The 25152-nt window shown below is 39.1% G+C and overlaps 1 protein-coding gene across 10 annotated transcripts in view; it reads right to left on the bottom strand.

Annotated features, from left to right (window-relative positions):
* Positions 1-25057, bottom strand: part of CD46 (CD46 molecule) — a 40693-nt gene extending 15636 nt beyond the window's left edge. For 3 of the 10 annotated variants that reach the window (XM_024552253.4, XM_024552240.4, XM_053914450.2), the window contains exons 1-8: positions 24808-25056; positions 14869-15057; positions 14454-14547; positions 7656-7741; positions 6878-7072; positions 5100-5282; positions 4718-4762; positions 2614-2655 (exon numbers count right to left, since the gene is read on the bottom strand). In XM_024552253.4, coding sequence (XP_024408021.2) covers positions 2614-2655; positions 4718-4762; positions 5100-5282; positions 6878-7072; positions 7656-7741; positions 14454-14547; positions 14869-15057; positions 24808-24928 — 955 coding nt within the window. In that variant the 5' untranslated portion in view covers positions 24929-25056. Of the gene's footprint in view, positions 1-2613; positions 2656-4717; positions 4763-5099; positions 5283-6877; positions 7073-7655; positions 7742-14453; positions 14548-14868; positions 15058-24807 lie in introns of all 10 variants that reach the window. The other 7 variants (XM_045186970.3, XM_045187025.3, XM_045187115.3 and 4 more) reach the window with 5 other exon arrangements.
* Positions 25058-25152: the final 95 nt, after the last annotated feature.

The following is a 25152-nucleotide window of genomic DNA, read 5'->3' as shown; positions in this document are numbered from 1 at the left end:
AAGACTAAAGATCTCTAAATCATAGGTTTAGAATTTTTGCCTTTAAAGGAAAACTATTAATGATTTTAATTTCCTTATACAAATTGTATTCATGTTTCTAATTTAGAAGTAGTATCAAAAAATATTACAAATTTATATTCAATGTCATTAGAATACTTTTTCCTGCTTAGTAATTCTTCCTATAATAATGTTCTGCGGTGCAGCAGTCCAATTCATCATTGGACTATTGTTAAAATTAGCCCATGGATCGATGTGATACTGTGTAAGATGACAAGATATAGGAAGGCTGAAAGAAGATTTAGAAGTTGATCTGCAGTAGAAGGACACTTCCGCATCATAAAGGCCATTTATGAAAACTGACAGCTGCCCTGGCAGGTATGGCTCAGTGGAGTAAGTGCCGGCCCACCAAAGGAAAGGTCGCTGCTGGATTCCCAGTCAAGGAACATGCCTGGGTTGCAGGCCAGGTACCCAGTTGGCGGCATGTGAGAGGCAACCAATCAATGCATCTCTCGCACATCGATGTTTCTCTCATTCTATTTCTCCCTCCCTTCCCCTCTCTCTTAAATAAAAAAAAAATCCATAGCTAACATCATACTCAATGGTGAATGACAAAGTTGTTGCCTTAAGATCAAAAACAAGATGGGATGCTTGCATTTCCTACTTCTGCTGAACAGCATACGGGAATTTTTAGTCACAGCAATAAAGCAAGAAAAAGAAATAAAGAGCATCCAAACTGGTAAGGAAAAGCTAAAATGATTTCTATTGAAGATGACATGATCTTTTACATGCAAAACTCTAAAGATTACATACGCAAACACACATGTGCCTACACAAACACAAACCTGTCAGAATAAATAAATTCAGCAAACTTTCAGGCTACATAACCTACACCCCCAAATCAGTTGCATTTCTATACACTAAAAAAAAAAAAAAAAATCCAAAAGGAAATTATGAAAACAATTCCATTTACAATAGCATAAACACTACAATATTCAGGAGTACACTTAACCAAGGAGGTATACAACTGAAAACTACAAAATATTGCTGAAAGAAATAGAAGTCAAAGTAAACAGAAAGACTGAAAGACTTAATATTGTTAAGATGTTAATACTACACAAAGTAATGTTGAGGTTACATGCAATCCCTACCCCATCTTGAATACCGCATTTCATAAACGGAAAAATCCAACCTAGAATTCATGAAACCCAAGGATCTAAGACTACCCAACACCACCCTGAAAAACAGCAGCATTGCTGCGAGGACTCATCTCCCTGATTTTAAAACTTACTAAGAAGCTACAGTAACCAAAGCAGTAGTACTGGCATAAAGACAGACACAGAGAGCAAATGTGCAGACAGCCCAGAAATACACCCTCACATACACAATCAAATGTCCACAAGGGTGCCAAGAATACTTAATGGGGAAAGGACAGTCTTCTCAACAAATGGTTCTTGGAAAACTGGGTATCTACGTACAAAAGAATGAACTTGGTCTCCTGCCTTTTACCATACACAAAAATTCCTTCAAAATTATCAAAGAACTAAGCATAAGAGCTAAAACTGTAAAACTCTTAGAAGAAAACATAGAGGAAGAGCTCGTGATGCTGTATTTGGCAGTGATTTCTTAGATGTGACACTAAAAACACAGGCAACAAAGGGAAAAAAAATGGACATATTGGACTTCTCAAAATTATAAACTTTTGTTTATCCAAAGACTGAAAAGGCAATCCAAGAAGGGGAGGACACTTCTGCAAATCATACACCTGACAAGGGATTAATACCCCAAATACATAATGAATTCCTAAAACTCAACCTCCAAAATCAAAAAATGGGCAAAGGACCTGAAGAGACATTTTTCCAAATAAGATATCAAACACACCAATAAGCACATGAAAATATGATGACTAATCCTTAGGAAATGGTAGCAAAACAACAATGAAATAGTTCACATGCATTAGGATGGCTAGTGTCAAAAAACAGAAAACAGCAAGTGTTGGTAAACAGGTGGAGAAATTGGAAGCTGGGTGTATTGCCAAGGGGAATGTAAACTTTATAATAAAAACTGGCATTTCAAAACAGTTGGACAGACAACTTACTCAAGAAATGGAGGTGGGTAGAGTAAAAAGGAACCCTATCTCAGTTCACACACCGTAAGAATTTCAGATGAAATTAAACTCAAAGAACATAATCAGGATGCATGGTTGAAATGTTTATGTAATTTCAGCACGGGGAAGACCCAAAGCTTTTCTAAGAAAGACAACACTCATAGCCATTAAGAAAAAAAGAAAAGATCCCAAAATATGTGTGTCTACAAATACTGGATATTGATGTAAACAAACAAAGACACCTAAACTATTAAGAGATTAACTCAGGTAATGGGCTAGAAAAAGAGAGTGTCATCTACTCTGTATGCTTTATTAATGTTTGAAATTTTAAAAATTTATGCTCATATACTAGTTATGCAATTAAAAGTTATAAAAATCAATATATACTTAATAGAAACCAAAAACTCATCTTCACTGATAATTAAAGGAATGCCAATACATGACATCATTTTCCACCCATCAGGTTATAAACCTCTTAACAAGTTAAGTAGAATAAGGAGTTTTTGAACCTGGATGACTTGTACCTGCAGGCTTGGTTGAAGGAACAGGACCTGGAAAAATCAATTTCATTCCATTCACCAGCCATATCAATACAGTATTATGGATTTAATTTTGATTTTTGATTCTCTTAAAAAAAGGTTAATTAATCATTAAAATGAAAAATACACATACGTTCTGAACTTTGTAATTCTACTTCTGGGAATTTAACCTACATATAAGTTCACAAAAATACATTAAGATGTATACATAATAAGGTTCACTAGCTTTGTATTTTATAATGGAAACCATAGGAGTTAATTAATAAATCATAAACTGAGTGTTCAGAATAAACATATGTATCTTAAAAAACACTAATCAAGTATTATTATACTACAGCACATAATTTCTATTCTTTTCTTTTCCCTTAGCATTTGTTGGATATTTTTTCATATTAGCAGAATTAGAGCTACCTTTATCATCATTGTATGTTGTTACTGATCCTTTCTTTAACTGATAACAAAAAATAATTTACAGGACCAGGAAGAATTTTGAATTTTCATATTTTAAAAAAAACCTGTAGTTATACATTTCCCTCACAATCAATGTTTTATAAATCCTTTATGAATTCTTACAGTCCATTCTTTCAAAAGAGCACATCAACAAACACAGTCTAGCCCTGTTTGGTGTGGCTCAGTGGATGGAGTCCCGGGCTGGGAACCAAAGAGTCACTGGTTTGATTCCCAGTCAGGGCACATGACTAGGTTGGGGGCTAGGTCCCCAATAGTGGGTGTTCAAGAGGCAACCACAAACTAATGTTTCTCTCCCTAAAAACAAACACAGTCTATCACAGTGCAAGGCCATGTGAATAAACATGGAATGGTCCAAGAGTATAAAATTCACATGCAATCTTAATATATCCACCAGGAAAACATTACCCTCACTCCCAAACCTCACAGCACTCAACTAGGATAGGCTACCAGGTTTAAAAAGGTGTGTCAATTACCACCTTAACATGCATAACTCCCCTCAGTGCCTTAAAGTATTAAAACGACAGAAAATACACAAGCAAATTAGAAGCCAATGATTGAGATCTGAGTTCAAACACCCTCATTAAACAACAGGAAATGAAAGCCCACAGAAATGATGTTCCATGAATAAGCAGAAACAAACTAGGGCCCTGAGTGACGTCAGCCCAGGCTAATGCTCTTCCCACTATTGCCCTTGTCTCTTGTTTCTGCTGAAACCAAAGCCAGAGACAGCAGCACCGAAATCAGGAAGTTCCTTCCACCACACCGAAATAATCTCTCCGTCTTAAGCAGAGCAGCTGATCAGAAGTCCATGCAAGAAATACTCCATTTCATTTCAATACGTAAGGTCTTTTCCTGCCCGTCAGTTGGTATGAAATTTAGTTTCTGTTCTAAGGTAAAAATGCCCAGTAAAGACAAAAAGAACACTTGTATGGGGGGGGGGGGGGGGGGTAGGAGGACAAACAGTAGAAATACTGGTCTTGTTCAAGACACAGCAGAAATTTCCCAGTTTAAATAGTTTTATTTATATATATATATATAATGGTTTTATATAAATATAAATGGCTTTATATGTATATATAAAAAAAACAATAAAAACCAAAATTGCTTACAGTCCATGAAATGAAGCATAGTCCTGGATCTGGAAGGTACCCTATAAAGGTGTCACCAGATCACTTTTAAAATGAATAAAATAGTAAAGGTGATGACAGAAAATAGACTGAAAACCAGAAGCCATGGACCTTCCTGTTCACTAACCTGATTAGTAATGCTGTTAAGTCACATGAGCTTCCTTTAAGAACTTCTCATATTCCAGGCACTGCTGATTGCTTTTAATGCATCCCACTTAAAGGTACTACCAGCCAGTGAGGAAAGTATTAAATAATTTTCACATAAACAAACACATGTAAAGTTTACATAACTTGCCAAGTTAACATAAGCTGCTTATATCTGAGGACTACGGGAAATAATTTTAGAATCACTAAGCGTTAACAACTGGAATGGCCGTAAATATGTTCTTCCGTCTTTCATTACTAAAAATGGTGAATGAGCGTAAACTATCAGGTATGTAAAAGATTTTGAAATATATAAGCAGAAGTTACTAAACCTGAGACAGTGGAAACTGGAGGTTTTGTACTGGGAGGAGCTGGCACTGGAAAACAAAATAATGTGAACTGGATTAATCACTTAGGAATTATTGTTCTCTCACTGATATAAATTACGCTTTTCATTCATGACTTATTTAGATGAAAATACTCATGCTTCAATTTTCTTAAAAATGGTCGCTACCCAATGTTACACATAAAAAAAGCTGAAGAAAAACCCTATTAAAATATGCAAAATAACAAAAGCAGAATTCTTTGTGAATTTTACATGTCAAGACATAATTCAATATGAAAAATGCTTCATTTCAATTACTCTGTATCATTTATATTTAATATCAAAGAAATAAAATCTAAACAGAAAGGAAAGAAAAAGGCACACTGTACCTCTAATACACCGTGGCAGTTCTGGTTCCCAAGCACTGTTGGCTCCGCAGACAACTGTCTTGCTGCCTTCAAGGTAAAAACCCGTCTTGCATCCAAGTTGAACCACGTCTCGGTAGTGAAATTGTCTTCCATATCCTGACAGCAGTTCTCCGTCCGGCAGGACTGGATACTTACATTTGACCACTGCAAAGTGAAGAAATTTCAGAATGAATGGAAAACTGTTTAAATACAGGATGTTCATTATGGACATTGTTTTTAATGTTCCTGAAATGCCTCCATCTGGTTTTAGTACCAGGGCAATGCAAGCCTCATGAAGTGTGGTAAGATGAGCCCCTCCACCCGCTTTTGTATTTTCCTGAAGAGTTTGTGTAGAGCTGCTAATATTTACTTTCGAGACGTTTGATAAAGACTCCCCAGGAAGAACAGTCTTTTTATGAGAAGGGTTAGGTTGTCAAATTTCTAGGCATAAAGTTGTGTTACTCTCTCTTATCCTTTAAATACCTGTTGGATATATTGTGATGTCACGGTTTTAATTCTTGATATCAATCATTTGTTTCCATTTTTTCTTGTCAGACTGGTTATATGTTAAAAGATTTTATTGTTCTTCTCCAAGAACTATGTGTTAGTTTCATCAATTCACTCTTTTTTCTCTTTTCAGTTTCGCTGATTTCTACCTGTATTCTTTCCTTTGGTTTCCTTGTATAGAGTACAATTTGCTCTTCTCTTTTTAGGTTCATAAGGTGGAGGCTTAGATTACTGATGAGATGTTTCCCCTTTTCTGATACAGGTATTCCACGCTGTCAATATCCTATTAAGCACTGCTTTTGCTGTATCCCCAATATTTTGATATATTGATATGTTGTACTTTTATTTTTATTCAATTCAAAACACTCTCTAATTTTGCTTGTGAAGTCTTGCTTCATTGGTTAGTTAGAAGTGTCTTGCGTAATTTTCATATATTTGGGGATTTTTATAGATTATTTTGATTCCTTACATTCATTCTATTGTGATCAGATAAAGTATAGTAAATGATTTCAATATTTTGATATTTTTAAAAATTATCTTAATGCCTAGAATATGTAATTAGAGAATGTTCCCTTTGCACTTGACAAGAATAATTATTTTGGCATTATTCAGTGGTTCCTTCCTTTCAAGAGCCAAACATCCTCCAATGCCTCCCTGTTTCAAGTCACACTCGAATGCCTTAAACATTGTTTTTAAAGTACAGGCATATGTCAAAGATACAGCACGTTTGGTATCAAACCACAGCAATAAAACAAGTATCACAATAAAGCAAGGTACAATGTTTTTGCTGGGGAAGGTCTTCCCTTCAATTTTTAAAAAGCACAACATCTGTGAAACACGATAAAGCCAAGTGCAATTAAACGAGGTATGGCTGTATGTCTCATCCAGAGTTTATCAACCTTATTGGTGAGATGAGTCTTTTATAATTTACTCTTCCATTTTCTCTAGCCAGAACTCTTAGACATCCTGTAACACAAAATAAATCTTTGTTATTTTTAAGCCAATGTGTGTTGAGTTTTTGATACTTTGAAGCAAAAAAAAGAAAATCCCAACTCATGCATCTACACAGTAATTCACGACGAATAAATCGGAATGTCAGGAACGTGTGGTGAAGGCTGAGAAACTCCACTTTTTACAAATTAAATTAGAAACCAACAACAGAGTAAGGGCTGTTTTGTTTACTTGTTGGTGAAGTATTTGCAAAGTATTTCCATGCTATTTACACATGAAGAAATAAATAAAAATATTATTACCTTTGCACTCAGGAGGGTCACTACTCCATACATTTTGCCCAGAACAAATAAGCTTGTCCTCTCCAACAAGTGAGTATTTATCTGGTCCACTTGAAGGTTTGCAAGTATAAATTACTACTTCACTATATTCATATGTTTCCTTCTGGCTATTGGTGATACCATTTGGTATTTGTCCAGGTGGCTGACACAAAATCCCTTAAAGAGAGAAAAAAATAGGACAGGAAAGGCAAAAGAAAAAATAAAAGATTAAGACACCATTAGTACTGTCCACTGAACTGCCTTCAATAAATTCATTAGCATTTGATTTCTATGATCTAACTGTAAATCCAGTTATCCATTTAGAAGAATGTTTCTTTGAAAAAATGTATTATCTTGTTTCATTTTCATCTATCAGAGTATATGGTGAAATATGCCAAAGGTACAAATGGTGTGTTAATACAGCAACCAAAATCCTAAAGTCTTCCTTTAAAAAGCCAGATATTAATGAGATTTGCAAACATGTAAAGCAATGCCTCTATTCTCACTATTTGGAAAATTGTGGTTTTTCATAAAAAATATATTGCATATATTAACATGTATTATGCTTACTGTTCTTATTAATGAATTAAAAAATAGTTTTAAAACTTTTTAGTTTTAATTCCAATGTAAGGAACAGCAATAACCATATCATACCTGAAGAGAGTTATGTGGGGTCTTTTTAATTGAAAAGCATGAAGTTGAGCCCAGGCTGAAAGTTCGAGAACAACTGCTCTAAACTCTAAAGACTGAGTAGACTTACTTTCACAATGTGGGGGATCAACATCCCAGGCCACACCATTTTCAGAAAGGTCGCAATGTAGAGTTGCTTGTCCAATTAACTGATAACTAAATAAGGGGGTGAAAAAAAAAAAAGATTAGTTTTGGTTTTTTACCACTTAATATGATACACATAATAATGAAGAAAAATTTTATATGGTCATTTTTCTGCACTACAGGAGTCTGAGGGAGAAGTTTCTGAAACACCTATAACGAAAGTACTCACTGAATCTATGATTTAATAGAGAGTTTCTGCCTCTGAGCACACTCTGACCTAGAGCAAATTATCTACATACGTGCCTGTCCATCTGGCCTCTTTGCTATCTCCAGCAGGCACTTCAACACTCACGTCTGTGCCCTAGTTCCCAGCATTCCGCCCAGTCACCACGCCGACTGGGCACACAGGTCAGGCCCTGAGCTTCCCTGCCTGGATTGGAGTCCCGGTGCCACAACTGACTTACCGTGTGAGCTGGGCAATGGTTAATGTTTCTCTTTCTCAGCTTCCTCATCTATGAAAAGGGGATAATAGTATAAAGCTCGTGGGATTGCTGAGTAGTAGATGAGTTAGCATGGGTAATAACATGCTGAGTGCTGCGTAAGTTTTAAATCTTACGAATATTCTTCAGACCAGAGGGAAGCTCGGGAAGACCCCTACTTGATGAAATCTCTAATCATTTAAATTCACAGTATTCTCCTCTAGGCTGTCGTTGTAATGATCACAAACACACCTATTTCTTTGGTTGTTCTAATTTACATTTGCTTTGACATCTGTCTATTTATATTGTGCTTCTCAATAAGACAAAAACTTCTCTGAAAAGAGTCCATGTCTTAATCTTTCGGTACTCCTCAAAGTGCCTACCAGTTTCTAACTTTAAACTAGATATTTTTACTTAAGTAAAAACAGAGTCAGTGAAATGGCTTATAGCTGTTTCCAGCTGACTATTCATTCGTCCAAGGCTCACTCATTGGTTCTATATTACAATGTATTAGGGAGAGGATTCAGGGATGATGGTAGGGTAGCAAGCAACAAGAATCTGTCCTCCCATCTACACCACAATCACAGTGCTAGAATCTGCGTGATGTAGCTATTTTGGACCTCTGGAGTGCCTAGAAAGCCTGTAATTCCTAAGGGAGGACTTGGACAGGGAAATTGCATTAACATGGTCACTTTCAGTTCTTAGCACAGTGGTGGTCACCCACCCCACTTCAACAGCAGGCAGCTGTGTGTTCCTGGGGTAGCTTATAAGCAGCCTGCAGGAACCGGGGAGAGACAAAAGAACCCTATCCTCACAAATATCCAGAATCTCTGCTCTTATTACTGACTGCTGCCTCTCACACGGAAAAGCAAATAAAGAAGTGGGAAGTCACTATTATCACATGCCCCCTACTCTTGCAAGCCCATTCTTTGCCTATGAAGTGACTTCTGGAAATTTAAAGATCCAGCATCCTTTGGTCCGCCCTTCAATTTTCACTTTTTCCTCTTTCAGGAGGCTGACATTAAGGCTAGGACATGCAACCCTGGCCGGTGTGGCTCTGTTGGTGGGAGCACTGTCCAGTAAACCAAAGGGCTGTGGGTTAGATTCCCGGTCAGGGCACATACAAGAGGCGACCAATGTGGCTTCTTTCTCACATCAATGATTCTCTGCATATCTGGCTCCCTCCTCTCCCCTCTCTAAAATCAATACGCATGTACTTGGGTGAGGAGGAAAAACTAGGACGTGGCATACGTGGGGTAAGTTAAGTGACTGAACACGCCCAGGGGAAGGCTCAGAAAAGACCTTCAGTTTATGTATCAGGCTGATCCTCAGACTCCCCCAACAGTCAAAACACCAAAATGAACTAGAGAAAATAACAAGCCCGGGGAAGAAGAATTTGATTTCCAGAGTTACTTCATTATTGGATTCAGGTGTGCGGTTCAAGAAAGAAAGAACACGGCAGACAAAGAAACAGGAGAGTGTGGTGCATTAAAAAAAAATTAATTAACAGAAATCCTCCCTGAAAAAAACCTCATTACAGATAAAGTAAAAAAAAAAAAAAAGACTTTAACTGTTTTACAGAAGCTTAAAGAACTAATGGAAGAAATATAGAAAGTTAAGAAAACAATGAATGTACACAATGTGAATGATCAAGCAGGAGATGGAAAACCTAAAAATAAACCAAAACGCAATTTTGGAATTGAAAAGTACAGTAACTTAAATGAAAAATTCACTAGAGGAATTAAAGGCAGTTTTTAGCAGGCTGAAGAAAGAATCAGTGAAGTTGAATAAAGGACAATGGAAACTATTGAGTCTGAAGAAGAGAAAGTAAAAAGACTGGAGAAAAGCGGACAGAGCCTAAGGGACCTGGGGGACCTGCGGGACACCAATGCGCAGACCAACACACGCATTGTGGGACTCTCAGAAAGAGAAGACAGAAGGAAAAGGGCAAAGAGAATACCTGAAGAAATAACAGTTGAAAAGTTTGGCAGATTTGATGAAAGACATAAATATTCAAAAATCTCAACCGAATCCTAGTAAGATGAACTCAAGAGACCCACACTAAGAAACGTGATCAAACTTTCAAAAGCCAGTGGCAGAATTTTAAAAGCTGGGAGAGAGAAGTGGATCATCAGGTACAAGAGATCCTAAATATGATCATCCGCAAATTTTTCATCAGAACCTTGGAGGCCAGAGGACAGTGAACTTATAGACTCAATGTGATTAAAAAAAAAACAAAACACAAAAAACTATCAACCATATATATCCTCAATCCAGCAAAATTGTGCTCAAATGTGAGGGAGATATTAAGATTTTTCCAGAAATAAAAGCTGAGGGAGTTGTTAACACTAGACCTTGCCTGCAAAAAGCACAAGGGAGCCCGGAAAGGTGAAATTTTAAAAAGTAACCCAAAGGCATATGGATAAACAAGCATCACACTGCAGGTTCATACATGAGCAATTATTAAAGCTCGTATGATTGTAAGAATGGTCAGTACCCATAATTTTTGTTTTCTATGGGGTTTAAGAAAGTAATCCTTCAAAAGAAAATAAATACATTACTGTGGAGGCTGGTATTACACTAACAACCAAAAGACAGAGTTGTGAGGGTGCAGTTTTTATAACGTATTGAAATTAAGTTGGTGTAAATTCCAATTAGAGTATTTTAACTGTAGGATTTTAAATACAACCTACAATGATAACCACAAACAAAAACCCTATAAAATGGACACTAAAGTAAATAAAAAAGAAATGTTAGCATTTCACTATAAAAATCAAATCAATAGAAAGGGAGAGATTAAAAAACAAACTATGAGACATGTATAAAACTGGTAGTATAATCACAGAAAAAACCATCCTTCCTGTCAGTAATTTTTTTTTTTTTATTTAAAATGAGTATACTCTCCAATCCAAAGACAGGCATTGGCAGAATGAATAAAAACAAAGGATCTAACTATACGCTGTCTACAAGAGACTCACTTGAGATGCAAAGACACAAACAAGTGGAAAGCCAAAAAATGGGAAGATCTATTTCGTGCACATAGTGACTGTAAGACAGCAGAAGTGGCTACACTACACTAATTCACACAACATGCACTTTAAGTCAAAAAGGGTTAAAAGAACAAAGAAGGACATTATATTTTAATAAGGGTTCAATACTGCAAGAAAATGTAACACTTATAAATATTTATGCACCTAATGACAGGTCTTCAAAACAGATGAAACCAAAGCTGACAGAGCTGAACGGAGAAATGCACGTTTCTACATAATACGCATTTCTCCAATAATAGTCGAAGACTTTAATACGTCACTCATGACAAAGAGTCGAACACCCAGACAGAAGATGAGTAAGAAAAGAGAGGACTTCCACAGCATAATAAACTAGATCTCCCGGACTAGACAGAGCACTGTATCCAATAACAGACGCAGAGTCCCGGGTTCGAATGAGACATTTTCCAGGACAGACCGTCCTTTAGGCCACAAATTCATAACATAAATTAATTTTACTAACAAATACATAGTTAATAACAATTATGTTTGGCTAAAAATATTAAATAATCAATATGGAACGAAGTTAGAAATCAGTATTAAAAAGACTGGAAAACTCACAACGTTGTGGAAACTGCACAGCACACTTTTAAACAACAATGCAATCAAAGGAGAAGTCACAAGAGAAACTATAAATTACTTTCAGATGAATGAAAATAAAAGCACAACACCCCCAAATGTATGAGAGACAGTGAAAACAGTGCCAAGGGGGGAATCTGTAGCTATAAAAGCTTTATAATGAAAAATAAGATCTGAAATCAACAACCTAACCTCCCAACTCGAGGAACTGGGTGAAAAGAACTAACCCCAAATTTTGCACAAGGAAGGAAGTAATGAAGATTAATTAGATCAGAGAGAAAAACAATAGAGAAAATGAATGATACCAAAAGTTAGTTCTCTGAATCAACAAACCTTTAGCTAGATGGACTAATTTAAAAAAAAAAAAAAAAAGAGGACACAAATTATTAAAATCAGAAACGGAACTGGGGACATTAATACCAATTACATAGTGGCTCAGTCGGTTAGAGCATCATCCCCTTATGTCAAGGTAGTGGGTTCGTTCCTGGTCAGGGCACACACAAGAATCAAGTAACAAATGCATAAATAAGTAGAACAAATCAATGTTTTTCTTTCTCTCTCTCCCTTCCTCTCTCTCTCTCCCTCAAAAAAAAAAAAATCAATAAATAAAATTTAAAAAATAATAAAAATTTTTAAAATACCCTCAAGATATAAAGCCACCTCCTGAGTCAACTGGGGGACACAGAGGAATACCAATTATACAGAAATACAAGAGTAATACAAAGAACAATTTTATGCCAACAAATTAACTAACTAAGGTAAAATGGAAAAATTCCTGGAAACTCAATACCAATCACTACTAAATCACATAGATACAAAAAAATCTGAGTAGACCTATAATAAGTAAAAAGACTGAGTCAGTAATCAAAAACCTCCAAATAAAGAAAACCCCTGGACCTCATGGTTCATGGTGAATATTTTAAGAACCAAATCCAATCCTTCTCAAAAGTGTTTTAAAAATGGAAGAGGATGGAAGTCTTCTGAACTCATTCTGTGAAACCAGCATTGTCATGATATCAACACGAGTCAAAGACACCATAAAAAACTACAGACACAAATCCCTTAGGAACCTACATGTATCAATAAAACTCCTCAATGAAAGATGTCCAAATAGGATTGAGCAGCATATTAAAAGTATTATGCACTACGACCAGGTGGGATTTATTCCTGGAGGACAAGGATGGCTCGACATAGGAAAATTAATTAATGTAATATGCTCTATCAATAGAATAAAGGGGAAAAAACACAGGATCATCTCCATCGATGTAATAAAAGCACTTGACAAAATGTAACACTCCTGCATGTTAACCGTACTCTATAAACTAGGAAAATAAGGAAACTACTTCAAGACCATAAACACTATACATGAAAAACCCACAGCAAACATCATACTAAATGGTAAAAAGCTGAAAGATTCTCCTCTAAGATAAGGAACAACGCAAGGATGCCTGCGTCTACCACTCTATTTGACACACTACTGGAAGTTCTAGCCAGAGCAACTAGGCAAAACAAACAAACCAAAGTCATCAAGATTGGTTAGGAAGAAGTAAAATTATCAGTGTCTGCAGGTACTATGATCTCATATGTATAAAATTCTGAAGATTACACACACACACACACACACACAAATCCTGTTAGAATAAATGAATTCAGTAAATTAGTAGAACACAAAATTAATATGAAAAAAATCAGTTGTACTTTATAATGTACTATATTTACTCTATAATGTACCTTTTTCATAAATTTCCAATATCCCAAATATAACTACTTAAAAAACCCTATATTACAAAGGCTACTATTAAGTGCTCATTACCTCTTTTTGAGACCTTGATTACATTGTAGCAGTCTCAAAAATAAGGCTTTCTATTAAGGCAGGGGTGTCAAACTCATTTTCACAGGGGGCCACATCAGCCTTGCGGTTGCCTTCAAAGGGCCGAAATAATTTTAGGACTGTGTAAATGTAACTGCTCCTTAACCGTTATGGAGCTGAAATTACCTTCAGCCCTTTGAAACCTGATGTGGCCCCCAGTGAAAATGAGTTTGATACCCCTGTTATGATACAAGCTAATCAGGTCCATTTTCACCTGGTAACATCTGACAGAGTTATTTCAATACAAGGTCATTTCTGGTTGGCAATTCTGCCTCCCGTTTCCATAAGCCTTTCTACAAGTCTAAGAGTTGGCCATTTTGTGGGTGCACTTTGGCCCTGGCTGGTGTGGCTCAGTCAGCTGGAGTGTGGTCCCGCAGACCAAAAGGTTGCATGTTTGACCCCTGGTCAGGGCATACACCCGGGTTATGAGAAGGCAACCAATCGATGGCCCCCACCCCCTAAAAAAGGCAATGAGAAAAACGTCCTCAGGCGAAGATAAAAAATAAAAATTATAAATAAATAAATAAGGTGCACTTCCTTGTCAAGGAAAAGCCATCGCGATTACTACATTTTTAATACTAACAATAGGCTTATTATTATATATATCATTATACAATTGAGCTTTACTTCAATTGAAATTTCTCTCCTCATTACACATATTTTAGTCTCTATAAAAAGCCCAAGAGCTGATTAGCTCTAAGTACAATTTGTCACAGAGAAAGCAAAATGAAGTCAACATTGTGGGAATGCTTAGAAAAGAGGCAAAGCAAAAACAGAACTAGTACTATTTACCTCTCTCCTCTACTTACCCCTCATTACAAGAATAGTGAGCCACTGAACCAAACTGAAAACTTCCATTGACTTGGCCATTTACGGGGTCTCCTAGAGGTGGACACAGTTTTCCTGAAAGAAAATTTTGAACTTTGTTGTTTCATATAAATTTCAAAACAGGTATGACTCAAAACCACAGTTTTATATTGCTCTACTGAATTCATGGAAATATTATTTTCTTTCTTTAACTATGAAAAGACCAAACTTAATATTCACATTTACCCAGACAACCAACTGCCAAGAAAAAGATTCCCTAGAAATTTTTTGAAGCCTGAAAAAATACATTACTTTCTAAAATCTACTTTCACATGAGACAACCACCATTATAACAGTGGAATATACACCCTAAATGTGAGAAAATCTCTAGTGCAATTTAAAGTTCTGTGTACTTACTTGTACAAGCCTCCTGGAGAGGTTGCCACGTGTTATCAGGCTGACAAACAGAAGACAAGCGAAGAGGAGGAACAATACGCATGTATCCCGGGCGACACTGATAGTCCACACTGTCCCCAGGATGATACGTTTCCTTAGGGGGATCTTTGAGCATCATAGATTGAAATCTCGGTGGAGCATCACAGGCATCTGGGCATAACAGAATGAGAACGTGAAAGTAAAGCATGTTCTCCTTTTCACCAGCCAGGGATTGCAGCCTGGCAGCAGGCAGGCAGGACAGAATAAATGGAAAGGTCGTCGGCAAGATTTTAAGGGATTGTTCCCTGCTTTTACGGGATGATGTGCCACCCCTGATTTAAGTAACATTCGATTGGCTTTTGGTTTCTTGGAGGAATAAGGTGAATATTCATTCAACAGTAAATTGAAGAGACAGCAGCAATATTTTTGGTTTTACCATATATTTGTAGGTGTGCAACCTTCACCATTTTTCTAAGTTCGTATCACACTCATCATGCCCCTAAGAAGACTTCTGTAGTATAGAGCCCTGGATCCGATTACTCTTCCACAGTCTGAAACACAAACTGATGATGATGACTTGTCACTTCAGGCTCAGTCTCCTTTCAGGAGGCAAGTTTCTAGAAGTCAGGGATCAATCATATACTTTATTTTCCTGCTATACTCTGTGCCCAGTGGGTGCTCAAGAAATGCTACGGTAAGAGGTAATTATTATTTAAACATTGTGGATTTTATAGATCAAAATAAATATGGACTAAACTACTTCAAAATATAAGACTTAATTTCATATTAGTGAAATGAACATTTATAAGTGAACAATTTCATTACTTTGAATGGCCTTCTACGGAAAAAAAATCTGCTTTCTTGACATTACTTTAAATACACAACTGACCCTTGAAAAATGCTGGGGCCCGGGTTCACCAGCCCCCAAAGCAGTTGAAAATCTACATACAACTTTTGACTTTGGCAAAACTTAAATTGAGCGTTCCCTCTGTATCAGTGGGGGATCGATTCCAGGACTCCCCGTGGATACAAAAATCTCTGGATGCTCAAGTATATAAAGTGATGGACTGGGGAATGATACACACAGTGTACCCTCTGCATTGTCAAATTTCCAACTTCAGATGGAAAATACCGTTGGCTGTTTCCACAGATGTGAAACCCAGATACCAAACAGACTACAGAAAAAAATGTGCGTGTCAGTGAATGCAGACAGTCCAAATGCGTGTTGTTCTAGGGTCAACAGCAATTTACTCTCCCTCCACTAATCAATGAATCAGTCCTGACCTCAGAAGCTGTCTGAGGCAGCTGTTTAGGCTGTGTATCCAATGTATCCCTATGGCAAAGCTACGATATTCTATGCTTTTAGAATTTTTTGCTTCTGATTTTTTGGGGGGAGAGGGTTGTTTTCACTCCCTTGAATAGTGTCATTTCTCTTTAGCAATTCATTTTCCTTTAAATTATCTGCGGGCTTCAAAAACCTAACAGATCTGTTAGAACAATTATGTAAAATAACTAAAGGGCTAAAAGAACGCAGAGGCCTCTCCTACAAGGTTAAGGACCTATGGAGAAAAATCTCTTTTGATTCCTGAGGAATCTTTCCTTTCTTACTCCCTGGATTGATCTTACTTCGAATTGAGACTAGTAAAGAAAAACAAGTAAAATTCTAAATTCTAAAATTCTCTATATATACATAGTCCAATATTTCATTTCCATCATGCCCTGAAATTCACTTACTGGCAAAAGTTGTCAACATTTTCAGTATGCTGACCTTGGTATCTACATGTTCCTCAATCAACTGCTCAAAAAAAAGCAAAAAGCACACCAAAAGCCTTAGCAATTAAAAACATTGTTTAAAAAGAGGATTAATAGTTAAAAGCATTGTTTAAAAAGAGGTGAGTTTTATAACATTACATTTACTTAATACCCTGAGCTAGATATTGTCACTTTCAACAGGAAAACAAACATGGGCTAGAATATATAATTCCGTTCAGATACAAGTGAATAACATCCTCCCAGAATTTCCTGGAACAAACAAGAAAAAAAAATCAAGTAATAGCATGCCTGTGATTAAATTATACGAGTATTCTTTGTTTCATGCATTTAATCTCAGTAACTACCTTGAAAGCGAATATAGAGAGGATTCCTGATAGGACTTTCACATATAGTCTCCGTATGGAAAAGGAAAAATCAGTTAGATAGTTTAATCCATTCAACTAATTAGAAGTATTTCTTCCCACTAACACGCATCATGAAAGACAAGCTTCCACCATGTGCAGAGTGTAAATTTTGGTTTGGCAACCAGTTGACCTCAAGCTTTAAACACTGTACTAAATCAAGTCCAATACCACACTTTTCACTAAGCAAATTTCCTCCCTTCCCCAGAACACTGAATTTTCTTCCAACGAGGATGTACAAACCAAACATTCCCAGATGCACAAACACAGCACCTTGACTTAGTTTTCTCTAGGTAGTTTAAATACAATTATTACTTGGCTGTAATGCTATGCTTCAGCAATAGATGACATTATGTAGTATGATGGGCTGCGTTCAGAAAGTCCCCAATGTTCCAGGTGAGTTTCAGGAAAATAAAATAGTTTTCTGCTATGAATCAAGAGAACTGCTCACCTTCTCTACATTTGCCAAAATTAGGTAAGCACTACACAAGTGCAAAAATTGAAGTCACTTTCTCACATGCGTACACACACAGCCCTACCCAGATGGAGCCTTCAAAAAACCATGCTCTCTCACCAAACTGGAGGCCAATGAAGCCTGACCATCCTGCTCCTTCTCCCACTGTCTACACAACCTTTTAAAGACTTTATTTGCCTCTCAAAATGCAGGCTCTGGCATCTACACCTGTCAATTTTATTTCTCACTTCCTCATTTCTAGGTTTACAAAATCATTTAAATTACTCGGAAAGTCATTAAGTGGCCTCCTTGTTTTTCCATGAATCCTAACATTTTCTTCCTCAGTAATTTCAGTTACTCCGTCTATAACATCTGGAGCTACTGATCCCTCTGTCTTTGCTCCTTCTGTCTGAAAAGCTCTCTTTGGTTTCCAGGACAGCACAACCACCTTGGTTTTCAGCTTGTCCTCTGGCTAGTCTTCCTTCTCTGCCTGACGGGATAATGAGATGTTCCTAATGGTCTTTCTGGGAACTCTTGTTATTTCATTCTGTGGACCCCCTGGGTGGGTAGACATACTCCCACGACTTCCTTACCCCTGAGAAGAGCTGCCTCCAAATCCTTCTCCATCCCAGATCTCTCCTTGGGGTGCTAGGTCTAATATTTGGTTGCCACTCCACACAACTCCCCTTGGAAAGGGTCATGCTATCTTAAATAACACAATGAATTCACCCTTTTGATTCTCCACATTCACACATACCCAGCAAACTAGTTATATTGTTTCCACAACTGAATGCCTGTTCATCCCTCTAGTTCTGTCCTTTACTTGTACAGCCACTGTCATTTATCTGGACTGTGACCACTTTCTAGATAGCCCTGAAGATAATGTCTAAGGCTCCTGAGCATGGCTAAAGACTCTCACAGTACAATCTGTCACTACCTGAATCCTGCTTTCTCTTGCACACTATTGCCAAGCCATATTCAATCCCTTGTGTGCCCATTACATTACTTAAATTACTTTAGTGCCCCAGGCCTGCATGCATCATTTTACTTCAGTTTTGACCAGAGACCCTGTCATTCTTCCCACCTGCTCACCCTTCAGTTTTATCCTAGGTACCAAATCTTCCTTGAGGCTCTTGACATCTCTTACTCAAAATACTGGGATGTCATCATGATACCCCAATATATTTTTCATAGAACTTCTCATATTGTAATTCTTTATTGTTTTTATTCCCTACAAGACTGTCATCTCCTTGAGGACCCTGTCTCATTCATTGCTGCATTTCCGGTACCTAGTGTCAGAGCTGAGTGGGCACAGTTATCGGTTCCAGACACTCAGATCAAAACTCACATTCTTTACTATTCAGCCAACTTGTTCCAGAGAAATCTGCAAATACTAATCGTTTTCTTCAGTTTTTACCTGTATTCAATTTTTTTTCCATTGTTTAAGTTATAGATATTTCCCTTTATGGCATTTTAAATTTCTTTGATGTCAAAACATTTATGCTTAGTTTAATATGAACCCATTCTCCTTTACTGCTATTATTAGAAGTGGCATTTCAACATTAGCAAAGGTGGACTGTAGGCCAGCACGGTTTTGGCACCAGGAGCCTGGTTCCAAAAGGAACTGGCCTGAAGGTCATCACAGTTGCAATGGAACAGCTTGATTTCAAGAGTCAGGCAGAAGTGCTGAATCCTCTCAGACAAAACAAGGCCTTACCCAGAAAAGTTTGAAGACTTAATTAGATCTGGAGGAAAGGCCTTTAAGGCTGACTTCTCATGTTTCAGGAATAGTTCTTATTTAAGTGACAAATACTGTGTTGGAATGCGGTTATCAACACCCTTTGATGTAATTGAAGGGGCATCCTTGCCTTTGGCTACCACAGCCCAGCGAGCTCAAAGGGGCCTGCGCCCTAAGGGCGTAACTGCTGACAATTCTACTGATAGCAGAGATGCTTTCAGAGTAGTTAATGATTTGTTATGTTGTGGAAAAACATGGTTTCCTTACTCCCAGCTGAAAAAAAATTAAAAGTGGCCCGTACGTTCAGAAAATTTTAGATGCTACACTTTTACCTGCTGCTTTAGCTATTATTAAGATCCCAGGGCATTCTAAACTTGACTCTCTGGAAGCTGAAGGAAAATCTCCTTGCTGACACTTCCATAAGGAATGCTGTCCTTAAAAGGAGCCAAGTGCAGTCAAACCTCTGGTATGGTGAAAGGAGTATTTCCCCAAGTGGTAACTTATAAAAACTGGCTATAGTGGCCCAACAACTGGCCTCAGGACAAAACAAAATTGGAAATTCTACAACTGTTGATCTGATGAAAAGAGAAAGCTCTGGTTTGGGCCAAATGACAACCACAGGCTCTAAAATTCCTACTCCTAACTACTGTACGGGCATTAAACCATTGGTTCACTGACAAAATGATAGCATTTATGTAATCAGTATTGGTGGGGAACTATTAATAAGGCCCCAAAAAGCACCTACTCGTCCAAAGTACAACCCAGGAAAGTCTGATCCAACTGCTCCTGGACATTCTGCAGTCCAGCAGATGGAGTTCATACAGCTTTCCCATCTCATATATATAAATATATTTTAGTCATGATCTGTATGTTTTCCCACTAGACTGAAGCTTTCCCTTACAGACAAGCTATAGCCTCTTCTGCAGCTAAAGTCCTTGTGGAAAAGATTGTCCCTACACAGAAAACTCCTCTAGAACCCAGAGGGATCAGGGAACCCCTTTTACCAGTCAGATGCTTCGACAGGTTTGTGCTCTGTTGCCAGGCTGACAACACTCTCACAGTGCTGACACACTCAATCCTCAGGTTTAGTCAAATGCACTAACAACGTTAAGACTCAAATGGCTAAGTTTGCAGAAATCTTCTAGATACCTTGGCCAAGAGCACTGTGGCTGGCTGATTCACCTCCTTTGGAATTCAAACTCTCAATCTTTGAGATGGTCACAGAGAACCCAATGCACCTGATCCCTGCCTCTTTTGATCCACAGCTTAGGAAAGGAAATATACTTCAATATTCTAAAGGCCTAAATTCTTCCATCAAAATTAACCATGTTCTATTAAAAAATAAATAAGTAAATAAATAAAAAGTCTTTTCACAGTGCACTCCAGGGAGAAAAAGACCTTAAACCACACACTGCGCCCTGGGCACTTCATCTGTTGGGAAAGACACCTCCAGAAAGGCTCTTTTCAACCTCGCTACAAAGGCCCCTGTTAGGTCCTGCTAACCAACCCCTCTGCTGCCCAACTACAGGCAATAGACTCCGCAACATGTTTAATAAAAGCAACCGATCCTGACTGAGTCTGCATACCACCTGGCGATCTGAAGGTAAACATTTCCCAGAATTGATGCAGAGTACACCTGAGGACTGTTCAGACCAGGCCAGTTAGGGGGCTTAAAATTCACGGAAGTCTCTATTTCATATAGACTATGAACTGATCATGGATTCTTACCCAATTCATAGTCTCTGAATTTGCAACCTACAGGCTATATTATTGATAAGACATTTTGTTCCAAACCGTTTCTTTTAAGGTAACAATACCATTCAATTCATGTTTTGTTCCTGCATTGTGTCTTCCCAAAGCTCGGAGTATGCTTTTGTCAGATTCACTATTCTAAGATACCAACGGGAGATGGGTAATTCCTGAGAGATCTCCCCAGCAACAGCCCCCCTCCCTGCATCACTCAGATGTGATCACAACAGGTTTACAATTTGTACACTGTCCAAATTGTACGCTTCCAAAACAGGAAGGTCCTTCCTGGCATCAAGGGACAAAAGATCACTGAATCCAGAAAGACCTGACTCTTCTTAATCAGTAATGATTTCAGAGAAATATCTATATCTAAAGGGGGGTGTGTGAAAATTAATAAATAGAAACCTCATTTAAAATGGAGTCAGGCGCCCTTGCCGGTGTGGCTCAGTTGGTTGGAGTATCCTCCTGTGTCCCAGAAGGCTGGGGATTCAATTCCCCATCAGAGCACATACATAGGTCACAGGTTCAATCCCTGGTTGGGGTGCACACAGGAGGTAACCAATCGATGTTCCTCTCTCTCTCCCCCCTCCCTAAAATCAATAAACATATTTAACAAATATAAATAAATAAATCGGAGTCAGAAGGCTAGCAAAGAAAACTCTCACACACATAACAATCAACACACAGTAATGATCCCAACTCTCAGACACTTTACCACGCATCTCCCACAGGAAGTGATGCTATTTTGCTGCCTCATCACAAGAAAAAATTCGTCTTTGCCCACTAACAGCTCAGCCAAAGACAGACTGCCATAACTCAAGCAATGAAAAGTCACTGTACCTCAAGCTTTCGGTTCCCCTTCTTTCTTCCTCTGGACTCGTTCTTAGTTTACCTTTAGACCACATGTCCCGAAAAGCAATTCTTTGTTGTTCCTGAACAAACCCATTTTGCTGGAGAGGTATCTGGCTATTTGTTTAAGGAAAACGGTTAACAGAATGTTCCTCTTAGAAACAGGAGGAATTTTTCTCCTGAGCTCTAAGACCCAGCTGAATAGTATATTTAACTTCCTGTTACTTAATATTGATACAAAAGTGTTGATACTGAGGCAAAGAATGGAGCATTTGGAACCACAGTGTGACACGACATGCAAGATCTCTGTATTCTACTGGGGAAAGAACATAGTTTTGGAAGAGTAACAAGATAGAGATGATTTTAACCGAATGTGTGTGTCTCCATGAAATAAGGTGGCCATAGAAGGTTCCTCTGAAGGGGTAACATCACAACTGAGTTTGAAGGGTAAGAAGGAGCCAATTATGGAAGAGGCAGCAGGAGAATGTTCCCACACTGATAGTCAGCAAATGCAGAAGCCCCAAAGCAGCAGAGTTTGGCCTCTCAAGTGTCTCATGAGCAGGAAAGTCTTCCTTTGACCAGTCATTTGTTAAATGCTGTCAGAGAATCATGGTCCTTCCCTCCAGGGCACCTGTCTGGATTACAACATAAAGTATTATGGTGTGGTTACCGTCTGCCAGTCCCAATAAATTTCAGTAAATGTTGAATAATTGCCTACTGTGTGCCTAGCACTGGGGATCTAATAGTGGACAAAACACAGTCCCTGTTTATGTGTGTGTGCACAGGTGCAGGTGTAAACAAATAATGAAAAAGGATCCTGAAAGGAGGAATGGTTTGTTACTGCTCACCAGTGTATCCCCAGAGCCAGCACGAGACCTGGCACATTCATGGCAAATATTCATTAAATGAATTCTGCTCAGGACAGACCGAAGCATGCAAACTGTACATGTAACAGGATCCCCAAAATAAATTGGGTATAGAAATACACATGCATTTAAGACAGCTGGAAATACACCAAAGTATTCAAAGGTTCTCCTTTTAAGACAAGATAGTGAGAAGCTAGGAAAATTCCTTAGCAAGTGAAATAGGGAAACTGAGAGAGAGACGAACAAAGTGGCCAAGCAATTCAGTCAGGTGCAGATTGTCACCAGGGCTAAGGCCCCAAGTGCCTGGCATGGGGCAAAATTGGTAAAATAAGGACCTCACCCCAAGGGTAACCTTTCCTCCCTGGAGATAACATCTAGGCCTCAGTTGTATTTCAGTTCCAGGCCCAGAAAAGCAGCAAAACCAGGTGGAAGACTCCAGGACCAACTGCAAGGACTAAAGACCTGCCCCGTCACTGACCAATCAGCAAAGACCATGACCCTAAAAAAGCACACCTGGAGAACTGATGAATATAGAATAGACCCTCCCCTGAGACCTCCCCCTAAGATTCCCACCTGCAAGAATAAGATAAAAGCTTCCAGCAAAAGGACCCAGCATACACTCTCCTTCTGGGGAGCAGCCTGCACCATTTCCTTTCCCTTCTTCCCCCCCCACTTCTTTCTTTACAGGCACGTGTCTCCTAAACTCTAAGGCAATGGGCAGCTGGCAGCTTGTCCCAGGCTGATCCCCTGAACCTGTCCCAAAGGCCCCCTTTTCTCAGACTTCCCAGTGAACTAAGACAGCCAAGCCTAGGCTCTCCTATTGCTTCTTCTATGCTAAGCCCTTCCTCGTGTTTCATTGCCCCCAGCTTTAATCAATGTATTCTCACAGTCACCTGGACTCCTGTCATGAAATCTTTCCTGCACCAAGTCAAGAACCCACACACTACAGCTGGCCACAGGCAGACCGCTCAGGGCCAGGCCCCTGTCTGGTGACACTTGGATCGTGTACATTTTATACAATAAGCAGTCATGTCTTTTTTAGCATAGAAAGTACTTATTCCATTCAGTGAAAAACAAGACAAATTTATAGTGAATGGGCCTTCAGCCTTAGTTGATGACCTGTAGGGGAAAACCGTATTAACATTATTTGTTGTCTGTTTCTTGGGATACTAAATTCTCACTAGGTTTGTCTACCAATGTTTTTTAGGTTGCTTCGCATATCCTCTCAAATATGACTTAACCTAATTAAAAAAAAAAAGGTCAAAAAAAGCCATTTGCTAATTGAATAGGACAATTGCGTATATATATACTTGATGGAAATAATAAGACCACTAGGGGCGGGGGAGGGAGCGCAAAGCCTGCAAATTAATACTAATATGAATTTGGGCAACAAGGAGCCTGTTAACTTTAAACACAAAAGCACCGGGCACTCTTCCAAAACCGCATCGCTCACTTAAGGGCTCAATATGCGCTCCCCAGTACCCATACAAAGCAAGCAGTGAGCTTCCTTGCCCCAAACTCAGCACAACTGCCCAGGCCACTTCCGTAAAGCACACGATCGCTAACACCCGGGCCTGGCTCCGGCACCCCCTATCAACCCAGTTGGGTACAAACACCCCACTCATCAAAACACCACCCCGCCTAAGAAACACTGTGCAAACACTTCCCAGGCCCTACCGCGAGGCCCTAGCAATATCCCCATGCACCTGGGCACTCAAGATAAAGCCGTCACCTTGAGCACCGGGTCTGCGCTTCCTACACCTCTTCGCTCAGTCCCGAAACACCTGCAAGCTTTTCCTTGGCCCAGGGCAAATACTGGCCGCGCCCAGCACCCCGCAAGGCGCAATGACGATCACGAAACAACCTTCACCGCTGGCACTTCAGAGTCCCCAATCCCCTGGAATCCTGCACAGCACAACCCGGGGGAGCTCTGGCCCGAATGTCACCCCAACTCCACAACACCTGGGTCAACCAAGCCCTGCGTCTCCTACACGACCCACCAAGCAAACCCCTCCCCGCCCTCGGCTCCAGTCGGTCTACTCCCAGACCTGCTGCAGTTCGACCCCGGAGGGTACCTCTCCAGGCCCTTACCGGTGGATGTGGGTAGAAGGAACACTAGGACCACCAGGAGGATCCCAACGAAGCTCCAAGAAGAAAAGGGACTCTCGGGGCGGCGGGCAGATGTCGTTCGACACCCGCAAGAAGCTGTCATTTTCCGGGAGGTTAGCGGGAAACCTGAGAACCGACACCAGCCCCACTAAACTTCAGACTCACAGCAGCTTAAGTGCGGAACGGCCGGGTGGGTCCGGCCTGGGCTGCGCCCGAGCGGAAGTGACGGATAACTGGGATCGGGAGGGGCCGGAGGTGGGCTGCACGGCGGGGCTTTAGTGCAGGGTTGGTGCCTGCGTTGCGGAGGGAACGGGGCGTGGCCTGGCC

The sequence above is a fragment of the Desmodus rotundus genome, chromosome 12, assembly GCF_022682495.2.
Source record: "Desmodus rotundus isolate HL8 chromosome 12, HLdesRot8A.1, whole genome shotgun sequence".
Lineage (NCBI taxonomy): Eukaryota > Metazoa > Chordata > Mammalia > Chiroptera > Phyllostomidae > Desmodus > Desmodus rotundus.
The sequence above is the reverse complement of the archived record's forward strand: the minus strand, read 5'-3'. Positions and strand labels throughout refer to the sequence as shown.